The 19,563-nt window shown below is 37.8% G+C and overlaps 1 protein-coding gene across 14 annotated transcripts in view; it reads right to left on the bottom strand.

Moving 5' to 3' along the window:
- The window catches only part of RBFOX2 (RNA binding fox-1 homolog 2), a 263,107-nt gene that overhangs the window by 10,547 nt on the left and 232,997 nt on the right, over positions 1-19,563 (bottom strand). For 5 of the 14 annotated variants that reach the window (XM_061205619.1, XM_061205620.1, XM_061205625.1 and 2 more), the window contains 6 exons: positions 17,892-17,984; positions 15,031-15,091; positions 11,940-11,993; positions 11,726-11,818; positions 10,492-10,636; positions 6,700-6,739 (listed from right to left, as the gene is read on the bottom strand). In XM_061205619.1, coding sequence (XP_061061602.1) covers positions 6,700-6,739; positions 10,492-10,636; positions 11,726-11,818; positions 11,940-11,993; positions 15,031-15,091; positions 17,892-17,984 — 486 coding nt within the window. Of the gene's footprint in view, positions 1-3,790; positions 3,834-6,699; positions 6,740-10,487; positions 10,637-11,725; positions 11,819-11,939; positions 11,994-15,030; positions 15,092-17,891; positions 17,985-19,563 lie in introns of those variants that run through there. The other 9 variants (XM_061205621.1, XM_061205622.1, XM_061205623.1 and 6 more) reach the window with 6 other exon arrangements.

Genomic DNA, 19,563 nt, shown 5'->3' with positions numbered 1-19,563 from the left:
ACTGAAGTTCTATGCCATGGGACAGAGGTATGCATTCTCATAAAAGTACTAACTAGACTCTCAGTTAAGTCTCGGTATGTCAGAGATACTGGGGATTGTATTAAATCATTAAATTTGAGCTGTATTGGACTAATCATGGGGAAAAAAGGAGATTCTGAATGAGGTTACTGATAGCCATTTCCCCTCAGTTTTCTCAACCTGCAAGAAGCCATCGGAACCTCAGTGGTTTGGGGGTAATGTTATTGTTAATCAAGACAATTTTAAATGGATCAGGCTGTGGAAGAGAAGGCTCCCTCCAAGCCAGAAGGAAATAAAGATAATCTATCTGCAGTCCTTTCCTTCTGTTATGAGTGAACTCTGACTCTGGAGTTTGAATTTGATGAGGTTCTCTGCTATTCAAATTCAGGAACACAGGACAGGGATGCAAATATTTTAATGACAACAAAAGGCTCAAGAAGAGTATCAACAGAATTTTAAGAAAAACTACATTAATTTTTTAGAAAAGCAGATAATATTTCCACATGTCTACTCTTCTGATTACTTTATGATAATGGTGCTATAGAGAGGCCCTTTAAAGGGGAGGGGTCCGTGTTTAGGATGGGCAGGTAATATTGCAATAAACTGATTTGGTAATTCATTGATGACTACCCCAAAGTTAGAAAAATTAAATTGTATGTCATGGATTCCTCCTCTTAGCTGTATTCTTAGTCCAAAGTATTTCTGCTGGTGCTTTAAACTGGTTATTCAACAAAATATCTAACCATAATATAAGCCAATGAACATTCAGATATATTTATTTCTATTCTGGATTTTGGAATGCATAAAGAATCCAGGCTGAGAAACTGTTTTTTCAACTTTCACTTCTATTAGCAAATCTGAAGTTGTTTATGGAACATGAGAACAAAGTGCAGTTTGAAACACCAAGGGTTTCATTGCTGTTTCTTAAGTTTTTCAAAAAGAACAAGGGTGGGGGAGGGGTAGGAGAGACAGGGTTCAGGCGTGGGGAGGGGATATGGCGCCACATTTATTAATCACATTAAGAACTAAGCATGCCAACATCTGGAGCTAGAACAACCAGCAAAATCACCACGTTCAGACTCAGATTGGCTAACTCTATCTATCCCAGCATTCTCTTGGGACAGCGGTTTGCCCTAGGCTCTACCACAAGCTCGGTGAAGTACACAGCCTCAATTACTAGAGCGTGCAGCCACAACGACCTGGTATTACGGAAACAGTCAGTCACCACTTGAGTTAACATTCCAGACCCTAACGACTGGCCCCTCCCCAGCCCAAAGAAGAGTCAATCTCGCCCACCCTAGCCCTGGCCCACACCACAATGTTAATAATTATAACAAGCAGTAACCCATCTGTTATATCAGAGAAGGGAACAGAGACTCCACTGAGAGATTTAGAGTGAGATGTTAACATTTCTTCAGCTGACTGCACAAACAAACAAACAAAAAAAGAGGAGAAATAATTCATTTGGAGATATGAAGTCATGAGATAGCTGATGTGTATTGCTTTTAACCATGCACCGATGCAAAACTGAAGCAACCATTAATAATAAAAATTAAAAAGGACATATGTATTTACACACAATCAGACCTGTTTGATCTGAAGCAGTTTGCAGATTCTATCTGTGTGTGATTTGAAATAAAACAAAAAATGGGGATTAGCATGGCCACAGCACACCCTAATGTCAGAGGGCACACGGACAGCTTTTTGGAACCTGACAGCTGGATAAATTTGGCATGGCTAAGCCTGGTCCAAATATCCACATGCCCCTTTAAAAATAATTACTTTCTTATTCCTTTGTAATTCATTCTGAATGATTCCTAGTGCTCCCAACTGGGACAGCCCAATGCTACATCACTCCCCAATTCAACCTTCCTGATTCAGTTCTGACCCGCAGTGCTCACCTGTATGCTTGCCCTCTGTCAACACCCATACATTCTGATCCGGTGTTCTTCTAAAGTATTTCCCGTGTGCTATCCTTTCTCATATCCGTAACACATCCCTGCCTTCAACTTCCAGCTTTTTCAAAGGAAAATGCTGTTACCTTTAAGATCCTTTTGTTGTTGTTGTTGTTAAAGTCTCACTTTTGCATTACCCAATGTCACCTCCTAGGGATTTTCTACTCCACTCTGAACCAATGTTATTGTCTAGTGAACTTTACAGCATTGCCACGCTGACCACATGATTCTTCTGCACAGTTCTGTAGCTCTGTTTTAACTAGAACAAAATGGAAGGGTTGTACGTATCCTCCCTCTTATACCTGACCTTTCCCTGCCTATCCAAGTTTAATCTTCTCTTGTCTTGATTTTCACCTGGCCATTAATTTTATTATTACTTTTTTGTTTTAGGATTTACAATAAAACAGGACTTTGGTGAGCATGTGATGTCAAGACACCTTCTTTCTACCTGGAAGACAATGACATTATGTGACACTGAGGAGAAAAAGAATGTGTATTTCAAGACCAGCAGACAAAATGAAAGCTTGTTCCCTACATGTGATGTATAGATTTATAGAGCAAGGGGAGTTGGGGGGTGGGGGTGGGAGGGTGGGGAGAATGGCAGGTGTGATGCTTCAAATCACTACAGCAGAGCAGAGATCCAGTCCAGCTAGCTTGGGTCTAAGGCTGTGCCTCTGGGAATCACTTTGTCTCTACACGATTCTAACTCCCTCCTTTCCCTCACCTCCTCCCCACTCCGGCTGAGATCCACTGCTCTAGACTGAACTTGTATGAGGAGGGCTCATTAGGAGAACAGAGTTCTTCCGTGGCAATATGGCACCTTTGATTAAATGTGAATAACACAGATGTGAATACAAAACTCATAATAATGATAATATTGTTACTGCTTTTGATTGAGAGACCTATCTACTTGGAAGAGTAGATATGAAAAATTTTTAAGGAAAATCTTTTAAATTTATCTTATTATTATTAAAATTGGGGTTAAGGAAAGAAATTTTTATGACCAACTTGGTATCTTCCACTTACTACTTTTATGATGGATGAGAGATGATGTTTAATTAACTAACCCTTTCGAACACTACTATTCCACACCTCTCCGAATCAGTTCATTTCCCAAAGCTTGCGGGGTAGCCACATAAATAAACTAACTGAATTGTGAAAAGCTGTCTATTGTTTTCTTTTTCCTAGCACCCAGCTCTCAACGAATCTAACAGTGCATCATTATCCAAATGCACTCACTAATCTAGTTTTAAGGTGAAAGGAAAAGAGGGCAAGGGAAATACATGTTTCAATTTTAGAGTCCCAGTAAGTCTAGATTTTTAAGACAACTTCAAACTTACATAGCAGCACAGCCCAATTACTACTATGATTTCACGACAGGGTCCAATTCGAGATTCAGAGTCCTGTTTAGACGGATTCTACCTTCTCCCTTTTCTCATTTCTTTCACAGTAGTAAGAAAATGTCCCAAATTTCTAAGCTCTCCAAATATAAAAGACCAGTTTAAACACCATGGGATAAATGTGATTGACAAACTAAAAGAGGTGGCAGTGATGGGACAGTGCGGATAACACACCTGGGGCGGATGTGTGGCAATGGGACAGGAGCACTGAATTTTGGAGGAAATGCCCTCTTGTAAGGAACTTGACTGGGTGCACTGCTGAGGTAGCAGGGCTTAGATCACACGCTCACAAGTCTTGCTTGTCCAAAAAAGCCTCTGTTCCCATCTCTAACGTGGAGCTGGAATGGTTAGTATAATTCAATTTTTTCACTGCAATCCACAATCTGATTGATTGGCAGGTCACACTGGCACTCCTACCTGAGGTATTTTAGCGCTAATGATTGGTTCCTGTAAGACTATTCTATAACAGAACACAGGAAGAGCAGTTCAAAAAACACAGCTGTGGAAGGAAAACAATCATACAAAAAAGCCCGCTAAGGGGCCCACCAGCCTTTTCTTTCCTTTGGATGCAAGCATGCTTTTCACAGGATGAGAATCAGGAGCAGTTTGTTATCCCATTAAAAAAGTGAATTAGGGTGAATGATGTCTTTTCTACTGATGAAAAAAAGACGGGGCGGGCAGACACATAATCTATCTGCTACACTCCCAAGTCAGCAAGGGGAGTCTCTTTACAAATCACGGGCACAATTGCTAGATCAGTTCTCCTGAGAGGAATGTGTCACAAAAGACACAGCGAGGAAGAAAATGGCTAGCAGGGATTACGGCCTAAGAGCAGAACAGGGAAAGAGATAACCAAAACAAAAAAACAAACAACCTTCACAGTTAATAGCCTAAATTAATATAACTTAAATAAAACCAGTAACAAACTCTTTTCCCTCATGTTGTCTCTTCAAGCTTGGGTTCAGGGCACTTCTTATACTAGATAAACCCTCCTCTCTTTCTATTTCTAACCTTCTTTTCTGAGGAAACGAGAACTAAACGTATATTGATAGATTTCCACATAAGGGAAAATGTACAGAGAGAAACAGAAACAAACTCAAGGTAAAATGATAAGAGGTTTTTGTTGTTGTTTGTTTGTGGAGCAGGGACTATGAAGTTTTAAAAGCTGTATTAAAAATTACACTAGGCCTCGCTCAACAGTTCCCTCCTCATGTATTCTTGTTTTTCATTCTTGAGTTTGGGTATTATTTCAGCACTACTTTTTCCTCCAAGTAACTGCTTTAAGATAAGAACTAAGAAATAAAAATACCATTACTATTCAGTCTTTTCATCAACAAGGGGCCACTGGTCAAAAAAACGTTTCGGCAAGGTCACTGAATTACTTCTGTTCAGCTTGATAAGGTGATCCAGTTGGTAAATAAAAAAAAATTCAAGAGTATTTTCTCAACAACTACAGAAAAACCATCTCTCTCTTAATAAAATCATATACTGTAAACTAAGGAAGTGAGACAACTGTAAACAAATATTTGGTTGGTTGACTTAACAAGGTGGAAGTAGGCAAATCTTAATAAGGTAGAAGTAGGCCACACTTAGGAAATACCCAAATAAGGAAGATATTTGAGAAAAAAAAACTTGACTTAAGAAATAATTCAAGTGGAAGTGTACTCTAACAGACCAGATTTCAAGAAAACAACTTAAATAACATAAAGATGAGTTTCATGAGACTATGGATACTAACGTATATGGGAGAATGTACATGCTAAGAGCATATATAAATACGTATATTTAGAAAAGTGCACTTTGGTGTAAAAGTAGGATTTGTTTCCCAACCCTCAAGTTTCACGGTGAGCACAAGAAAAAAAGATCTTTCATTACTTCTTGAAAACCACTGGAGGAAAGTTGTGGATTTTAATTAAAGTACTAATAGAGGTAATGAAATATGGATTATTTGGGTTTTATGCTTGGCTAAACAAATAATTTAGGTAATCTGGGTAAGTCACGCTCTCTCTAAGAAACATATCTGCAAAGTGAGAGCGTTGGACCAAATCATGGCTTAGGTTCCTTCAAGCATGTGTTAAATTAAAGCGTACTTTGAAGGCCTGCTCTAAACAGGCCAGGTGTGTACAACTCACCCACCGAATCTCAGAGGGCTGCTCTATCCTGTCTCTAGTTCCTGCAACACAGAGGGCCTCCAAGTGCATTCTGAAAGTTCATTAACGTTTTCAGATTGCCGAGAATCTCTGGCAGACTGTGGAAACAGTTCATTAAAAAGGTACCCTTATTGACTCTGGGGAGGTTAGGGTAGAGAAAGCATTTCCAGACAATTCTACCCTATGCCCAAGGAATCATTTCATGCTGACAAGTTTTTCTCAGGAAATTGTTTCTTAACAATGTGGGTGGTTAGACCAAGCTTGCATTCAGAAAAAGATCTTTGGAGAGAGGTCCTAATAAAAGACTTGCAAAACTCAAAAACTTGACTCTTTTTTGTCAGTTAGATCACTTTGTCCATATTTTAAATAATATGTGACCACCAATCATGGAACTTGAGCTATAGCTAGACTGTTTAAATAATGGATGGTAATAAAGATGTTAGCATGGCTGGTCAAATGTCTGTAAAAGAGTCTAGGTTGCTAATGATGCCACTTGTTTCCCTCTAGCTGGCTCTTAAGGAAAGAGCCCCACTGGCTGTGGACCTTCTGATACAGAAAAGCCTTATGTACTGAGTATGTGGTTTCCTCTTATTCCTACCCACCCTTCACTGGCATCAGTTCCTTATTTCACTTTCACAAGACAATGCTCTCTCCAATTATGTGAAACAGGAAAACACACATTTCAGAAAGCTTCCTGCCATCTACATAAATCAAAGCTCTAATGATCTAAAGAGGGATGTGAAATGAGAAGAAAAGCAGAAAAGGGAAAGAGCTGGTTTCAGGCTAAGCTAGTCCTGTTATTTATGTATGCACATGAGACAACAGTAAGAAAAGACTTTAAACCTGCTGATCATCTCGCAAGTATATTTGTGATACACAGAACATCTGTGGGTGTAGGGAAGGGAAAAGAATATGTCCAGTAGACTGACTCTAGCAATGATCAGGAAACCCAAAGGCTTAGTTTTTGCACCCAGGGGCAAGCGCAGTGGCAGAGAAGCATGCTTGCATTCTTAAATATATAAATATATATATATCCACAAGGAAAATGAAAATAAAAATTAAATTACATTAAAAAAAGAAAAAAAAAAAACCAAACCAAACCAAACCAAAGAAACAGAAAAAAAAGGCTGGCTTGTCAGGGGATGGGGTCGAGAAGGCCCCAGTGTGTGTACTTACATAGAGGTCAGCACCGTAAAATCCGTCCTGGTAAACCACACTGCAGAAAATCCACACAAAAACAAAAACAAAAAAACAAAAGAACAGAAACACATTCCGGTTATTGAGGACGGCAGCATGCACATGCGCTCTACACGGGCAGGTGATGTATGAATACGGACCCTGGGCTTGGGGCCGGGGTCAGTCAGCCAGGAGGAGCACAGGGGCACAAGCTCTCTCGGCAGCTCCGGGACAGGCATGGCAGGGGAGGAAGGAAACCCTGGAAGGAACCGCCTGCCAATCTGGTAATTAAAGTAGGATGAAAATACTAAAGCGTATTCCCAGAGGGCCTAATATAGCTATCGAAAATCTGCTGGATTGGAAACACCAACTTTTCATATCTGGAGTATTTTTTAAAAAATAAGTTTGTCCTAAGAGGAAGTTTTTCTTTAAAGAGCACCAAAAGGGGTGTGTGTATGTGTATGTGTATGTGTGTGTATGTGTGTGTGTGTGTGGGGGGGGGCAGGGGTTGTGTAGAGAGGGGTTAACATGAAAAAGAAAAAGAACCCAAAGAATTCCACTAGGGCAGGACCTGTATGCAAAGTATGTTTCAAAATTATGTTTAGTATTTTGTTATCAGTTTCATAGTAACATGTAATTTTTTTTCCCTGATATCCATACATCACCTGCTTTTTTACCCTGCACATTAGACATGCGATAAGATTTGGCTGATCACACAGGCATGCAAAGTATTATTATTCAGCATTTTAAGAACCAATGCAACACCTCAGAAAAACAAGTCAATCAATTCTGACCAAAGTAAACAGAGAAATGTAATTAAAAAAAAAAAAAAACACAACCAAAAATACCCACAATGCATTGCTTTCACAAGCAGAGATAATGAGCTAAAGGTTAAGGTGATTGGTCCAAGGTCCAAGAATTGAAAGGTGCAGTGGGGATCCCAGATAGTAACAATATAATCCAGAGTGGGAGGAGTAATTGGAAGACTTTAAGGGTTCTTTTTTGACCATAAGAATATTCATGGAATTCTGAAAAATTCAACTGATAACTGAGGTTCTGGGCATGACCTGTTTTATTTAAATGAATAAAACTGAGAAGGTAGCTGATTAGGAATAGAAGCGTTTACTCTCTGTTTAGAAAATGAATTTGTATTGAACAAACAAAATACATGACTCTTTTTTTAATCCTAAGCAACACTAAACTATTATAATTAAAATATAGATTTCAAACTTTTTGAGTTATTTTGTGCATATAACTTCCCCAAAACATTATTTTGGGACCAAAAGATATGGAATAGCAGTAGAGAAAAAAGATGACTTTCTTCTTCATATTCGTTAAATCAAGATTTGGTTATTTAAAATTAGAAGATCTATTTATCATTTATTCACCTAAACAAGCTGGAAATTTTCACCACTACCTTCTCTGCTACCATAAACAAACTAGCAAGTGAGGTTATCAAATTATATTTTTAACTTGAATATGAAAATAACTTATTTTTTATATGTAGTTGGAAAGTTTCTGAATTCTACTCCCAGTGACATTTTGTTGTATTTACTGGATAGTATGATCACACTTTGCAATGCCCCAATTATGCTGTGCCCTTGTATTATACAACAGGCAAATTAAACTCATCCATGAGGTTCAGTTAGCTGAATTCTGTCCATTTTCACAGTCTCCAACTGCAGTTAAAGTATGATATTAGAAAGTAATCTGCCTCTCAATTGCATTTTAGTAAAAAAGAGACTTGTTCATAATGCGAAGGCTGATAAAATGCAAAGCACTGATGCCAAGTGGTGATTAATTAGCCTTCAACTATTTCAGTGAGGGGATATAGGCAATGACTGAAAAATATTTCTTCTATAGAGAAGAGTGGTGGCATTAAAAACGAATACATTTTATGCTAAGCTGTATCACTCACTGGGAATATTCACCTAAATTCTAGAAGAATTCCAATATTCCCTATATCAAATGCCACAAGGAGGCTAGAACACAATGATTAATGATAAAATTAGTTTACTAAGCTGAAAAGCAATTTTAGGCCATTCCTCATAAAATACTGGACTTATTCCTTGCCATCTTCCATGTAAACAGGTGGTTTAGTTAATAAAAAAGAAAACATGGGAAATTAGTGTTCAATGTAATGCACAGAAATTGATGTGATTAGACATAAAGATAAAATATCTTTGAGCAAATATATACCTGACACAGACTTGGTAGAGAATGGGTTCTCAAGTTTGGCCAATATACTAAAATGACCTATATTGAATAGGAACGAATTCAACCACTTTATAAAGTAACTCAGGAATATTACAAAATAAAGAAGTCCCATGTTTCTGGTGAGCAGTATCTCTTTGCAAACATGATGGTAAAATCTCTTGGATTGAAATGGAAGACGCCTCATAAAACAATTTTCCTAGTGTGTAGAACTTCCAAGGTTCAGTTTTATGTTTTACTTGACTATTTCTTGATGAAACAATACTGCATCTTTATTCACTTCTTTAAAAGGAGATGTCAGAGGTTGAAGGTCAAAGGTCAAGTTGAGAGAAAAAAAGGATAAAATTAAAAGTAAGTAATGGCAGAAGATGGAGATGATGGAATGCATGGGATTTAAACATCTATAAACTGCAAACAAGTTTATTTCTAAAGTCGTTCCCTTCCAGTGGCTTCTGAAGCCTGCCCATTTCAACATGCATATTTGTCTTGTCTGATAAAAATGCTTTAATTCTGTGTAATTGAGGACCCCAAATGGCATGTCCCTTTGGTCTATGAATGAATGCTATATTAGTACACCTCACAGTCAATTTTGCTGTCAGAAAAGGACCTACAAAGGAGGCTCTTTCCCTTTACATTTTAACTATGTAGCAATGAATAGGCTCCTCTGCCGCTGTTTATTCTTCATTAAGAATATGGAAAAAAAACCTGTCACAGGCAGAGAAAAGATGAAGAACACAAACGTCACATCTTTGAAGAAAGAAAGTCCTGATACAACTAACTTATAAAAGTCCACTCTTTACAAAAATATACATTTTAGGTTAACACTGAGAAACAACTGAAAACAAAACCTGCCATCTTCACTCCTTCTCCCCCATTCAGTAACAAAGGATTTATTTGTTGCTATGGAATCATTCCACTGCATGAGACACCCTCCATACAAAAATCAAAGGGTGAAGGATGCTCAGCTCCATTAGTTGTTTTATTATCATTCGGAAGCCAACTGTAGTTTAGTTCTTCCTACGTCTCTCTTTCTCCCTTGATTCAATTGGACTTGGTTCATCTTTGAATTAACCTCTTTTAATCCATTTCCTACAAAGAAAGCAAATCCATTGTGGGTAACTAGCTCTGCTGCTCACCACCCAGGCGGTGAAACCACAAGGGAGGGCACATGTGAGAGCCTCAGCCCCAGTAAGGGTGGTGGTGAGGGGGTGAATCCAGCAGATGCAGTCTTGCACTACAGTCTTGAGCTTCTAGTTTGGTTCTCTGCAGGAGTGTTAATCCAAATTCGTGCGATGCTGAGTGAACTCCATGCCAACACACTGCTAGTGAACACAAGACAGCTCTGGCTACTGTCTTAAGCCACTACTGTGAGGGCTTAAGGTGGCCAAAATGAAGATTTATATAATGAATTGATATTTTGTTACATTCTGACAATGGTATGGTTCTTGCCATCTAATCCGTTAATTTGCAAATATTCACAGAATCTCTACTATGTGGCACGGCAACATCCCAGAAGTTATACGAGGGCCATGGTTTTCTGTTTTTGTGCGGCTGCTTATTTTGGAATCTACTGCTTACCCTGGATAGGCGGGAATGGCTGTTGGAGGTACCGCTCGGACTGCACCGTATACTGTCCGCCCCCTGCCCCTCAGGTGGGCTCCTCTGAAAGCGGCCGCCGTGGTGGCTGCAGTTGGGTAAGGGAAGCCAGGAACTAAAGGGAGACCCAAAATACAACAGAAATGCCAACTTGCATTCAACAGCACGTGTACAATCACAGCTTGCTTTGCACCAATTATAGGAAAGACACCTCGACATTACATCTTTTCTCAAAAAGAAATGGAAATATGCAATATGCCCAAACTAATGGACTCCATGCCTCATTCATCACAAATCTTGAGTGAGTTTTCTTTGCTCCTTCCCAATTTCAGCCTTACAATGCAAGCTGAGGAGAAACGGGTCAGGAAGCTCTGAGCACTACTGCCATAATGGAGACGAGACTTTTAATTTCTACGGGCAGTTTAAATTGATTGATATAAACTCTTTCACTGGCTAATTATTAACCCTGTTTCCAAACGTTATTACCTACATATAATAATTATTCTTCATAAGAATATTCTTTTGTGTTTTGACATGTTGCCACACTCCAAGGCACACAGTAGTCTTCAGACATTTCATTAGTCAACCTTATTCTTTATCTAAAATATTTCAATTCAGAAATGTGAGGTGAGAGGGAAACTACCTCTCCCCTGCAGCCTTGTAATCCTTTAAAGAGGCAGACATTTTCTAACGGCCTATTTTAAGTGTGCTATCCTCTAGAAAGCACACAGAGACACTGATTCCATGTCCACTGAACTCTGTTTAATTATATCTCTTGCTAAATGGCTAAATGGTTCAGGTCAAAATGACTTTAGAGATATCAACAGAGCTGAGAATCATCAATAATACTGGAGGGGCTTTTCAGTGATATTCGACTCAAGGGCCCAAAGCTGACTTGCAGATAACATGTACAACACATTCCACAAATAATTACTTCTTTTGTTTTCTTCATTACAAAGTGCAGACTAAAATTTTCTTTACGTGTCCTCACCCCCTTCTAACTTTTCCAACTATTTATGCTTTTTGGCCATCTTAACATTTGGTCAAAAAGATTCTAGCACAGGCTAAGCAGGACAGGGCACTGTGATAGTATTTATCTTTCTCGTGAATGCCTCCTTTTCAGTTATGCATTATATTTGGGGGAAAAAAAAGACCAACACATCACTGTTTACTCACAACAGTCAAAAGCCATGCCAGGTCAACATAGGCTACTTACTGATTAAAGGAATGTAAGTGTTGATGCCCCCTCTTCCCGACAGGGGCACTGCTGCGTCATTGCCTAGGGACACATCTGCTTGAAAGCTGGATGCTGAGTGCATTTAAGAAATGAAAAAGTGCAAAAAGATTACAAAGGAATAGGAAACTGAAAAACAATAGATTTTTAAAATACATATAAATAACACAAATGGAAAAATTAACTTAAATACTACCTGCGTACAACTCGGGCCCATATACAGCTCCAACTACTGGGCTTAATTTCCAACCTGAAATGGAAGAGAGGACAGTAAATATTTAAAATTATATGAGGAATATAAGGAAAAGGAGTGATGTGCAAGTTGGCTTCAGACACCTCTGGGTTCATTTTTGCCTGGTACCAGCTGCTCTTTAGAATGCCAGCGGGGGTTTATATGAGAGGGTGATGACATTTCTGGACCTGACCATCTTTAAGCAGGACTAGCACAGTGAAGGGATAATGAAGATTTGGCAGGGGAGTGGTGGGGGTAAAGAGGACGTGAGAAAAAAATTGGGAGGTAGGAAGATGGAGAGGGAATGAGAGAAGGAAAAAGAAATATAAATAAATCCTGGGGTTTGGTATACGGTCTCTCATAGAACGGCTTAATGACCTAATCTTTGTTTAGAAGAAGGAAAAAGGCAGAATATATATCATTCTCTATCACACTGTGATGCACTGTCTTCTATATCATCTTAACACTGTTTACTACTCTAATTGTTTGATAAGGGTATCCTTTGACTGAATTCAAATTTGACCTGGACCTCTGAATTCCATGTTCACTTATACCATGCTAATGGTATTCTGGGTAAATGGAAATCTTCCTTCATTGGGATTTCCCACTGGGATTTCACTGGAGTTAACCAAGGCACTAAGGAGAGACATGCAATAATAAAATTCAAGGTACATTCCCAACTTTGGTGCATGTCTTCTGAGATTTTAATTTGCAATAAGCATATTTATGTTAATCAGACCTTTAAGCTAATGGATACAAGACCGCTGCTGAACATTAGCTTAAACATTTATAAATTTTAAGTATTTCCAAACAACATTAGGTTTGATATCAACTTCATTTCTACATTCCCTTTTTTATATTTATAGGAATATGGCAAGTAGTAAAAAAAAGAAAAATGCACTATTACCCACTGATAGTTAGAGAATTCCATGTGAAAACTTTAATAAATATTTGTTGAATTTTATACATAAATATGCCATTTAATTTTTCTGAAAGATTGGCTCTTTGGTTTAATTCTTTTATAACATTGTGCCACTGCTACTTTATAAATATGTGAATGGAAAGAAGAAAAGGCCAATTAACAGATTTCAATGGCTATAAGCAAAGACATTATTCAAGAGAAAATCCATTCATTCGGAATCAATCCAATCCCCCATTCATTATTTTATGTGCTCACAGACATGCCTCTTCATTATTCTGCATAAAAATTTCAAAATCTGGATTCAAATCCTACTGGAGTTGCAAAAGCACAAATGTTCTTCAATCAGACAAATCAAGGGACTCAAAGCCAACATGAACTAAAATGCTGAGAATTCACCAGAAGGCACCTAGCACACTCTTTTCAGAATCTCTAACACAGGAGCTGCATGTTTCTAAAGTCTGGCTCCAGTAGGCTTGAATAGTGATTTAGAATAATATTAAAAAATGAACTTTTCCTTTCCTATCAATGGCACTATTACTTAAGCACTCCATTTAAACGCATACAATGGATGCACATTATAATAATGGTATATAATGGTACACTGTCAACAATATCTTGAATATGTTTAGTTTTGTACACTTTACAATGTATTTTTACAGTTGTTTATGTCATTTGACTTTCACAAACCCCAAAGAGAGCGGTAAGACAGGTACCACCTCTGGGACAAGTAAGGACTATACTTCCCTGGGCTTCATTTCCTAGATAATAAGCTAGGAGGGTTGGATTTTGACGACTTCTAAAGAAGAGCCTTGTGGTGCTAAAATTCTGTGACTGCTACTTGACAGAGGTGAAAACAGAATCAGATAGGTTAGGAAATTGGCCCACTGTCACAGAGTAAAATGAAGAGTCAAATCTAGAAGGAGAATTTCTGTCTTCTCAATTCTAGTCAGCAGCTCTTTCTGCTCCACCATTCTCACTGGATCGAAAGGAAATCTGACATACTCTCCTTCTGATTTAGTTTAAATTGGATTTTTATCAAAATTGCAGAAACTTCTGTTTTTGTGATAGCAGTGAAAAGAAGAAAACAAAAGGTAAAGTGGGAGGTGGTGGTATCCCAAGATATACCACTAGTAAAATGAGTAAGGAAAATGCAAATTATGCTGATAAATGCAAATTATGCTGATTTCTATAATCTATTTGAAAAGCTGGGCTACACATATTTATTGAAGACCTCCCGGGATATACTCAACACTAATACACTTCTACTTGATTTAAGATACTACCAGCACATACTGTCATACTCCAGCAGTAGGTTCAAACTTTTATAAAGCAATAAAAGGGGAGAAACTCCCCTTTTTATTCTAGATAAAATCTTATACACAACTCTAAAACGTACAACAGAGAATGAGGTCCACCAAAGTAGAGCTGTAGGCCTCAAGACCCAGTCCATTCAGTTTTCTTTTTCCCCCCAAGATGGTCCTGTAGAACACAGTTTGCAAAACCACTGTTGTACAACAGATTAAAATTATATCCTACCTCACTTAGGGAATATGAGTCTAGATTAAATTTGACAACTGAAGCAAAAGTTCTGTTTTTGTTAGACAAAATATTCACAGAAAAATTCCTTCTTCATGAGAAACATTTATAAAACTCACTGTATAACAGGTAGCCATGGAATAGAAAATAGAAAATATGCGCGCGTACCCCTCCCCAACACACACACCCCATGGCTGCTGCCTCTAGAGCATTCTTTTAAAAGAACAAGGGGTCAAGAATTATTCCAATTACTATGTTCAGATAAGTAAGATCTAGGGGTATCCTGGACAAGCCTAACATATTACAAAGAACTACAGCAGCTAAAAAAAAGAGGGTGCCCACGGGGGGCCTAACTTGGGTTAATAGGTAACCTCAAATGATGTGTTTGCACTGTATAAAATGAACTTTACTGAGACTATAACACCTTAATAACTAAAAAAACTTTTAAAAAAAGTAATTTATAAAAATTAACTCTCCTAGGTAAAGAAAATACTTCAACGTACACGAAGCAAACTGAAGACTGAAATCAAGAAAAAGTCTTTGACGTTTGTGAGAGAATAAACGACATCTTTCCGAAGATGACTCGTAACCTCTTACCATTTGCATATGGTGTGACCATCTTCTTATTGGTCATTACACGTGCTGTAGCATTATTCACCTACAGATACAAAGTAGAAAGAAGGGGCAGGGAGGAAGTAAACCACATTAGGGAATATGGAGGTGCTCATTCAATAACAAAGTATTCAGTTTAAAATGTAAATTTCAGAGACAATTGATTTAAATAATTAATATAACAGTATAAAATATTAATATTAGTATTTTAATTAAAGTGTTCATTAAATTAGGCTAACAAGAGTAAAATGCAGTTTCTTGGTCTCCAAATGGAAAACTAGGACAACTTTACCATCCAGGCCTCCAAAGAAAAAGTACATCTGCAAGTTCTTTGGAGATCTTTTAAAGAGAGAAGTCTCTGCATTGAGAAAATATGGAAAAAAGTAATTGGAAACAGCTCTGTGTGCACGTGAACTTTGAAGTTCATTAACAAAACAGAGGCTTGCTACACTGGTCAGGAAATAAATTTATAGGAAGATAGGAAAAAAAATCTGTGGATTTTACCTGTTCTGATGTTCAGCTTTTTTTATATGCTTGTATGAGATTTTACTGTTTGAGGTCGGTAAACAAATATAGGAACTTAGATTTTGAATTTTCTAGATTATGTGGCCTATTCATTTAAAATGAAGAAAGTTTTCATACGGCCTTTAAATCAGGCACTTAAAAGAATTCAAAAAATAAAGCTTACGTTTCTTTTGTTTTATGGTACTCTCTACCCTCATTACAGAACTGCATAATTAAAGCATTCTCAGTGGTAAGGTAAGTAGACGCTACAAAGATGGTGCTGATGAAGAAAAGATGAATGGAGCTTAGAAGCCAGGATACTGCAGCCCAGTGTCAGAACCAGCCTCAAAGCTCTTGCAAGGAGGGTAAAGCCTTACCATAGAACCTGGTTATATACTATGTTGTCAGGTATATAAAAACAGGCCAGTTTTTAAAAGAATTATAAAACATACAAAATATAACATGTCTTATTTCGCTCTGGGAATTTATATTATGTTAAATTTGAATAGTGATAAATTTGTTACCAAAAAAAAAAAAAAAACCACATCAATTTTAGGTAGAATTGGAACCAAAAATGTTTTAATATATCTTTCAGGATTTGTATAGTGATGATCTTCCTATGTGAGGAAAAGAGCTGGAAACTCCATTTACTCTAGTTTGACCCACCAAATCATACCAACATTTCACATTTAAAAGAAAGAATGGGATACAACAATGATGAGACTGAGAGCATGCAGTTAAAAAACACACACACACAAATAAAAGAAAGAAAAAAACAATCAATTTTGGAAAGACAGGAGAAAGTGAAGAGCGAGGCTCTCACAGACAAGGATTAGAATGGGGCAAGAGCTTCCACTAGCAGCTGCTAGAGCAGAAAGCACCCAAGCACTTAAAGGAAAAATGGCCAGAACCAATCAGAAACCACCAGTCAGCAAAAGAGACCAATAGCTGCACCGAACAGAGAAGGGGTGGGGAAGGACTAGGGCAAAGGGTAGGAAGAAAGCTTGGGTAAGGAGAACAAAAAAGCAGGAAGAGAAGAGAGAAAGTCAGGAAGGCTGTCACGGGCAGGAGAGAGAGCTGTCAAGGGCAAAGAAAGAACAGTCATAGCTACAAACAGAGGTTTGGGAAAGAGGAAAAGGAGGAAAGGAAGTGGGGGCAGGAAGTGCGTTAATAAAACCAGCCAAACTGGAGTTCAGTAACTCTGAGTAAGATGTGCAAGGGGAAAAAATCATCATGACGTCAGTACTCAAACAGCTCAGACTGCTACAAAACAATGTGTACATCCAAAGTCCAGGCGGCATTACTCAACAGCATTGAAAATAAAAGGGGGAAAGGAAAAGGAAGAGGAGCAAGTCAAATCACATTTTGTAGTGTTAATGTGAGATGGCAGATGGACTTTTTCTTTCTTATTTGTTTGTAATTACATTTTAAAAAAGCTTCTTCTCTAGTGCTTTTGTTTCACTTACCGCCAACGGGCACCATCGCCAGCATTGTGTATAGTTACCATGGAAAGAGTGAGTCAAGTGAAGGGCCCTAAATGCTAAACCATTGGAAAGGGAGGGGGGAAAAAAAAGCAAAATATGCAGACATCTTACTCAAAATGGTGGCTTTTATATTTCATACTTTTAAAAACTGGGAAAGGGGAAAGGAGCCAGTTAACCTTCACTGCGTTATGAAAAGGGCTGGTGAGCACCAGGTGGCCGACTCACTCACAGTACTAGTACATTCTACAGGCAGCCACCCAACCCTCTGTTGGAGGATTTTATCCAGTAACTGTTGAAATTCTAGATATTAACTATATTTAAAAACCACATTAGTTTTGGATTCTTTCCTCCCCGCCCCCAACCTCTATGATCTTCTATTCCTTACTTGTCACACGCATGTGGAGGTGAACTGGCCTCCCAAGAGAGAGAGGATATTGGCTGGCCCCTTGATTCATTATAGGACACATTTCTAAATTGGGTAGTTTTTAGACATTTTAAAAGTTAGTTTTATTTTGGCCTGATTAGAGGAATTCAGAGTCTCACAAACTGAAGCAAAGGAAAAAAATCAAGAGAGTAGAAGGATGAACATTTTGGAGGAAAAAAGTAAATGAAAAACAAATATACATACATTCGCACACAGGTAAATCAAAATTAAAACCCCAAAACAACCAAAAAATGGGAGGGGGGGAGAAGGATAGAAGTGTTACTTTTACGCATTTTAGTGCAAGAAGGTGAAGGACACAGAGACACAAAAACACACACAAACAAGACAGGGTTCCAAATGTGAAATAAGTGAGGCAATACATAAAAAGAGAAATAAAAATATAAACCAGAAATTGAATTATTGAAGACATGCACCTCGATTTTACGGCCCTCTACCACGGTGCCGTGTAATTTCTCCCTGGCCCTGTCTGCATCAGCACTATTCTCGAAAGTTACGAACCCGAATCCCTGCATGCAGCGGGAGAAGGGGGGAAAACATGCACATCGTTATATTGAAATACTGATCTCTTGGTAAATAGAAAAAAAAATATCACAGTATGAAACTGACATCAGCAACAACTCAGCAATACTCTCCCAAAGTCACATTTTTGGTTCATGCATATTTTGTAAAGGGAAATTAAATCCAATAAAAGAATAAAGAACTGTAGTAGTAGTGATAATAATAATAGTAATAATGTAATTAACAACAATAATAACAATAATAAAATAAAACATAAAGCATGTGAGGCCAGACCAAAATTAAGGTATAGAGTTACTCGGGTCAAACTATTCAACTGAGAATCTGAACATTTAAAAAAATCCTACCTTTCTTATTTCATGCTGTTAACATACATATCCTTTTATATAATACTAAAAAATAATTAAATCTATTATTCCCCAGTAACTTCTACATGAAACTTGATATTTAGGTGCAAGCCTTGTATAATGAGTTTTTGAGGCGGTCTAATCGTTTTAGCCCCACTTTGCCTGTTGCTTATAGCACCATCAACTTCTCTGGGAACGGTATAATTTAAGATATAGTGTTCATGTTAGATTCTGTGGGTACTGGGTGTGGAAGAGGAGAGCACTCATGTCCGTCTAAGCAAATGAAAACACCACTAAGCAGTGGTCAATTATGACTTTTCTTCAATGCGAATTTTAAACAACCAGACTGACAAGAGTAAAAATATGTTCAGCTGAATTTCAGAAAATTGCTTACCCAAATTTGCCTAAATTTTGTTGAAGCCTACATCTGCTACTAAATGTATTAGTTTTTTCTATATGCAGAGAGAAAAAGGAATAGTCAAAAAGGCAATAGGAATGAGATCTATGTCAGTGACATCAGTTGCATACTATTTAATAGGAAAAGAATACCATAAAACAGCAATACAGTTGCTACTCTGAGTTAGGATTAATTTATTTGTCCATTGTAGATGCTGAAAAACCAACCAACCAACCATGGAGTTTTAATTTATTAAATAGAAAAAGCAGGAGACCGGGAGTTAACCCACTCTACTCCTTGGCTCACATTAAATCTTAAAAGACTGCCTGGGTCATTATCATTCTATCAATTTCAACACCAGCAGGATTTACTATATACTATAGGACTATTTCACAAAGCATTATATCAGTTTCATTCTAGGTGCTCTGTCCTTATCTTTCCATTCTGCAACTATAAAATTTTCTCAAGCTATTTATATCTGTAGAGTGGTAACTTCTTAGAATTTTCTGCGACAGTCCTCATGTCTCAATAGCTTCACTGTCCCTCTAGCATTCTTTGAATATTCCATTGTAGGATAACCTGAACCCTTTACTTTCACTGAAGCTCTGCTTTGCTGCTTAATGCCATGAGTACTCCTATATATACAAAACATATTTTTAACTGAGATGGTAAATAATGTGCATTGCTCAATAAGATTTTATAAAAGCAACTCCATCATTCTGAAGGATCTGATTTCTCAGCATTTAAATGACTACATATGGTTGGGTGGCAATCCACGGAGGATTCCAATGGATTAACTCTACCTTCAATTTGGATATCTAGAAA

Source organism: Eubalaena glacialis, chromosome 11 (assembly GCF_028564815.1).
Source record: "Eubalaena glacialis isolate mEubGla1 chromosome 11, mEubGla1.1.hap2.+ XY, whole genome shotgun sequence".
Taxonomy (NCBI): domain Eukaryota; kingdom Metazoa; phylum Chordata; class Mammalia; order Artiodactyla; family Balaenidae; genus Eubalaena; species Eubalaena glacialis.
Note: the sequence above shows the minus strand (reverse complement) of the source record. Positions and strands in the feature narration are given on the sequence as shown.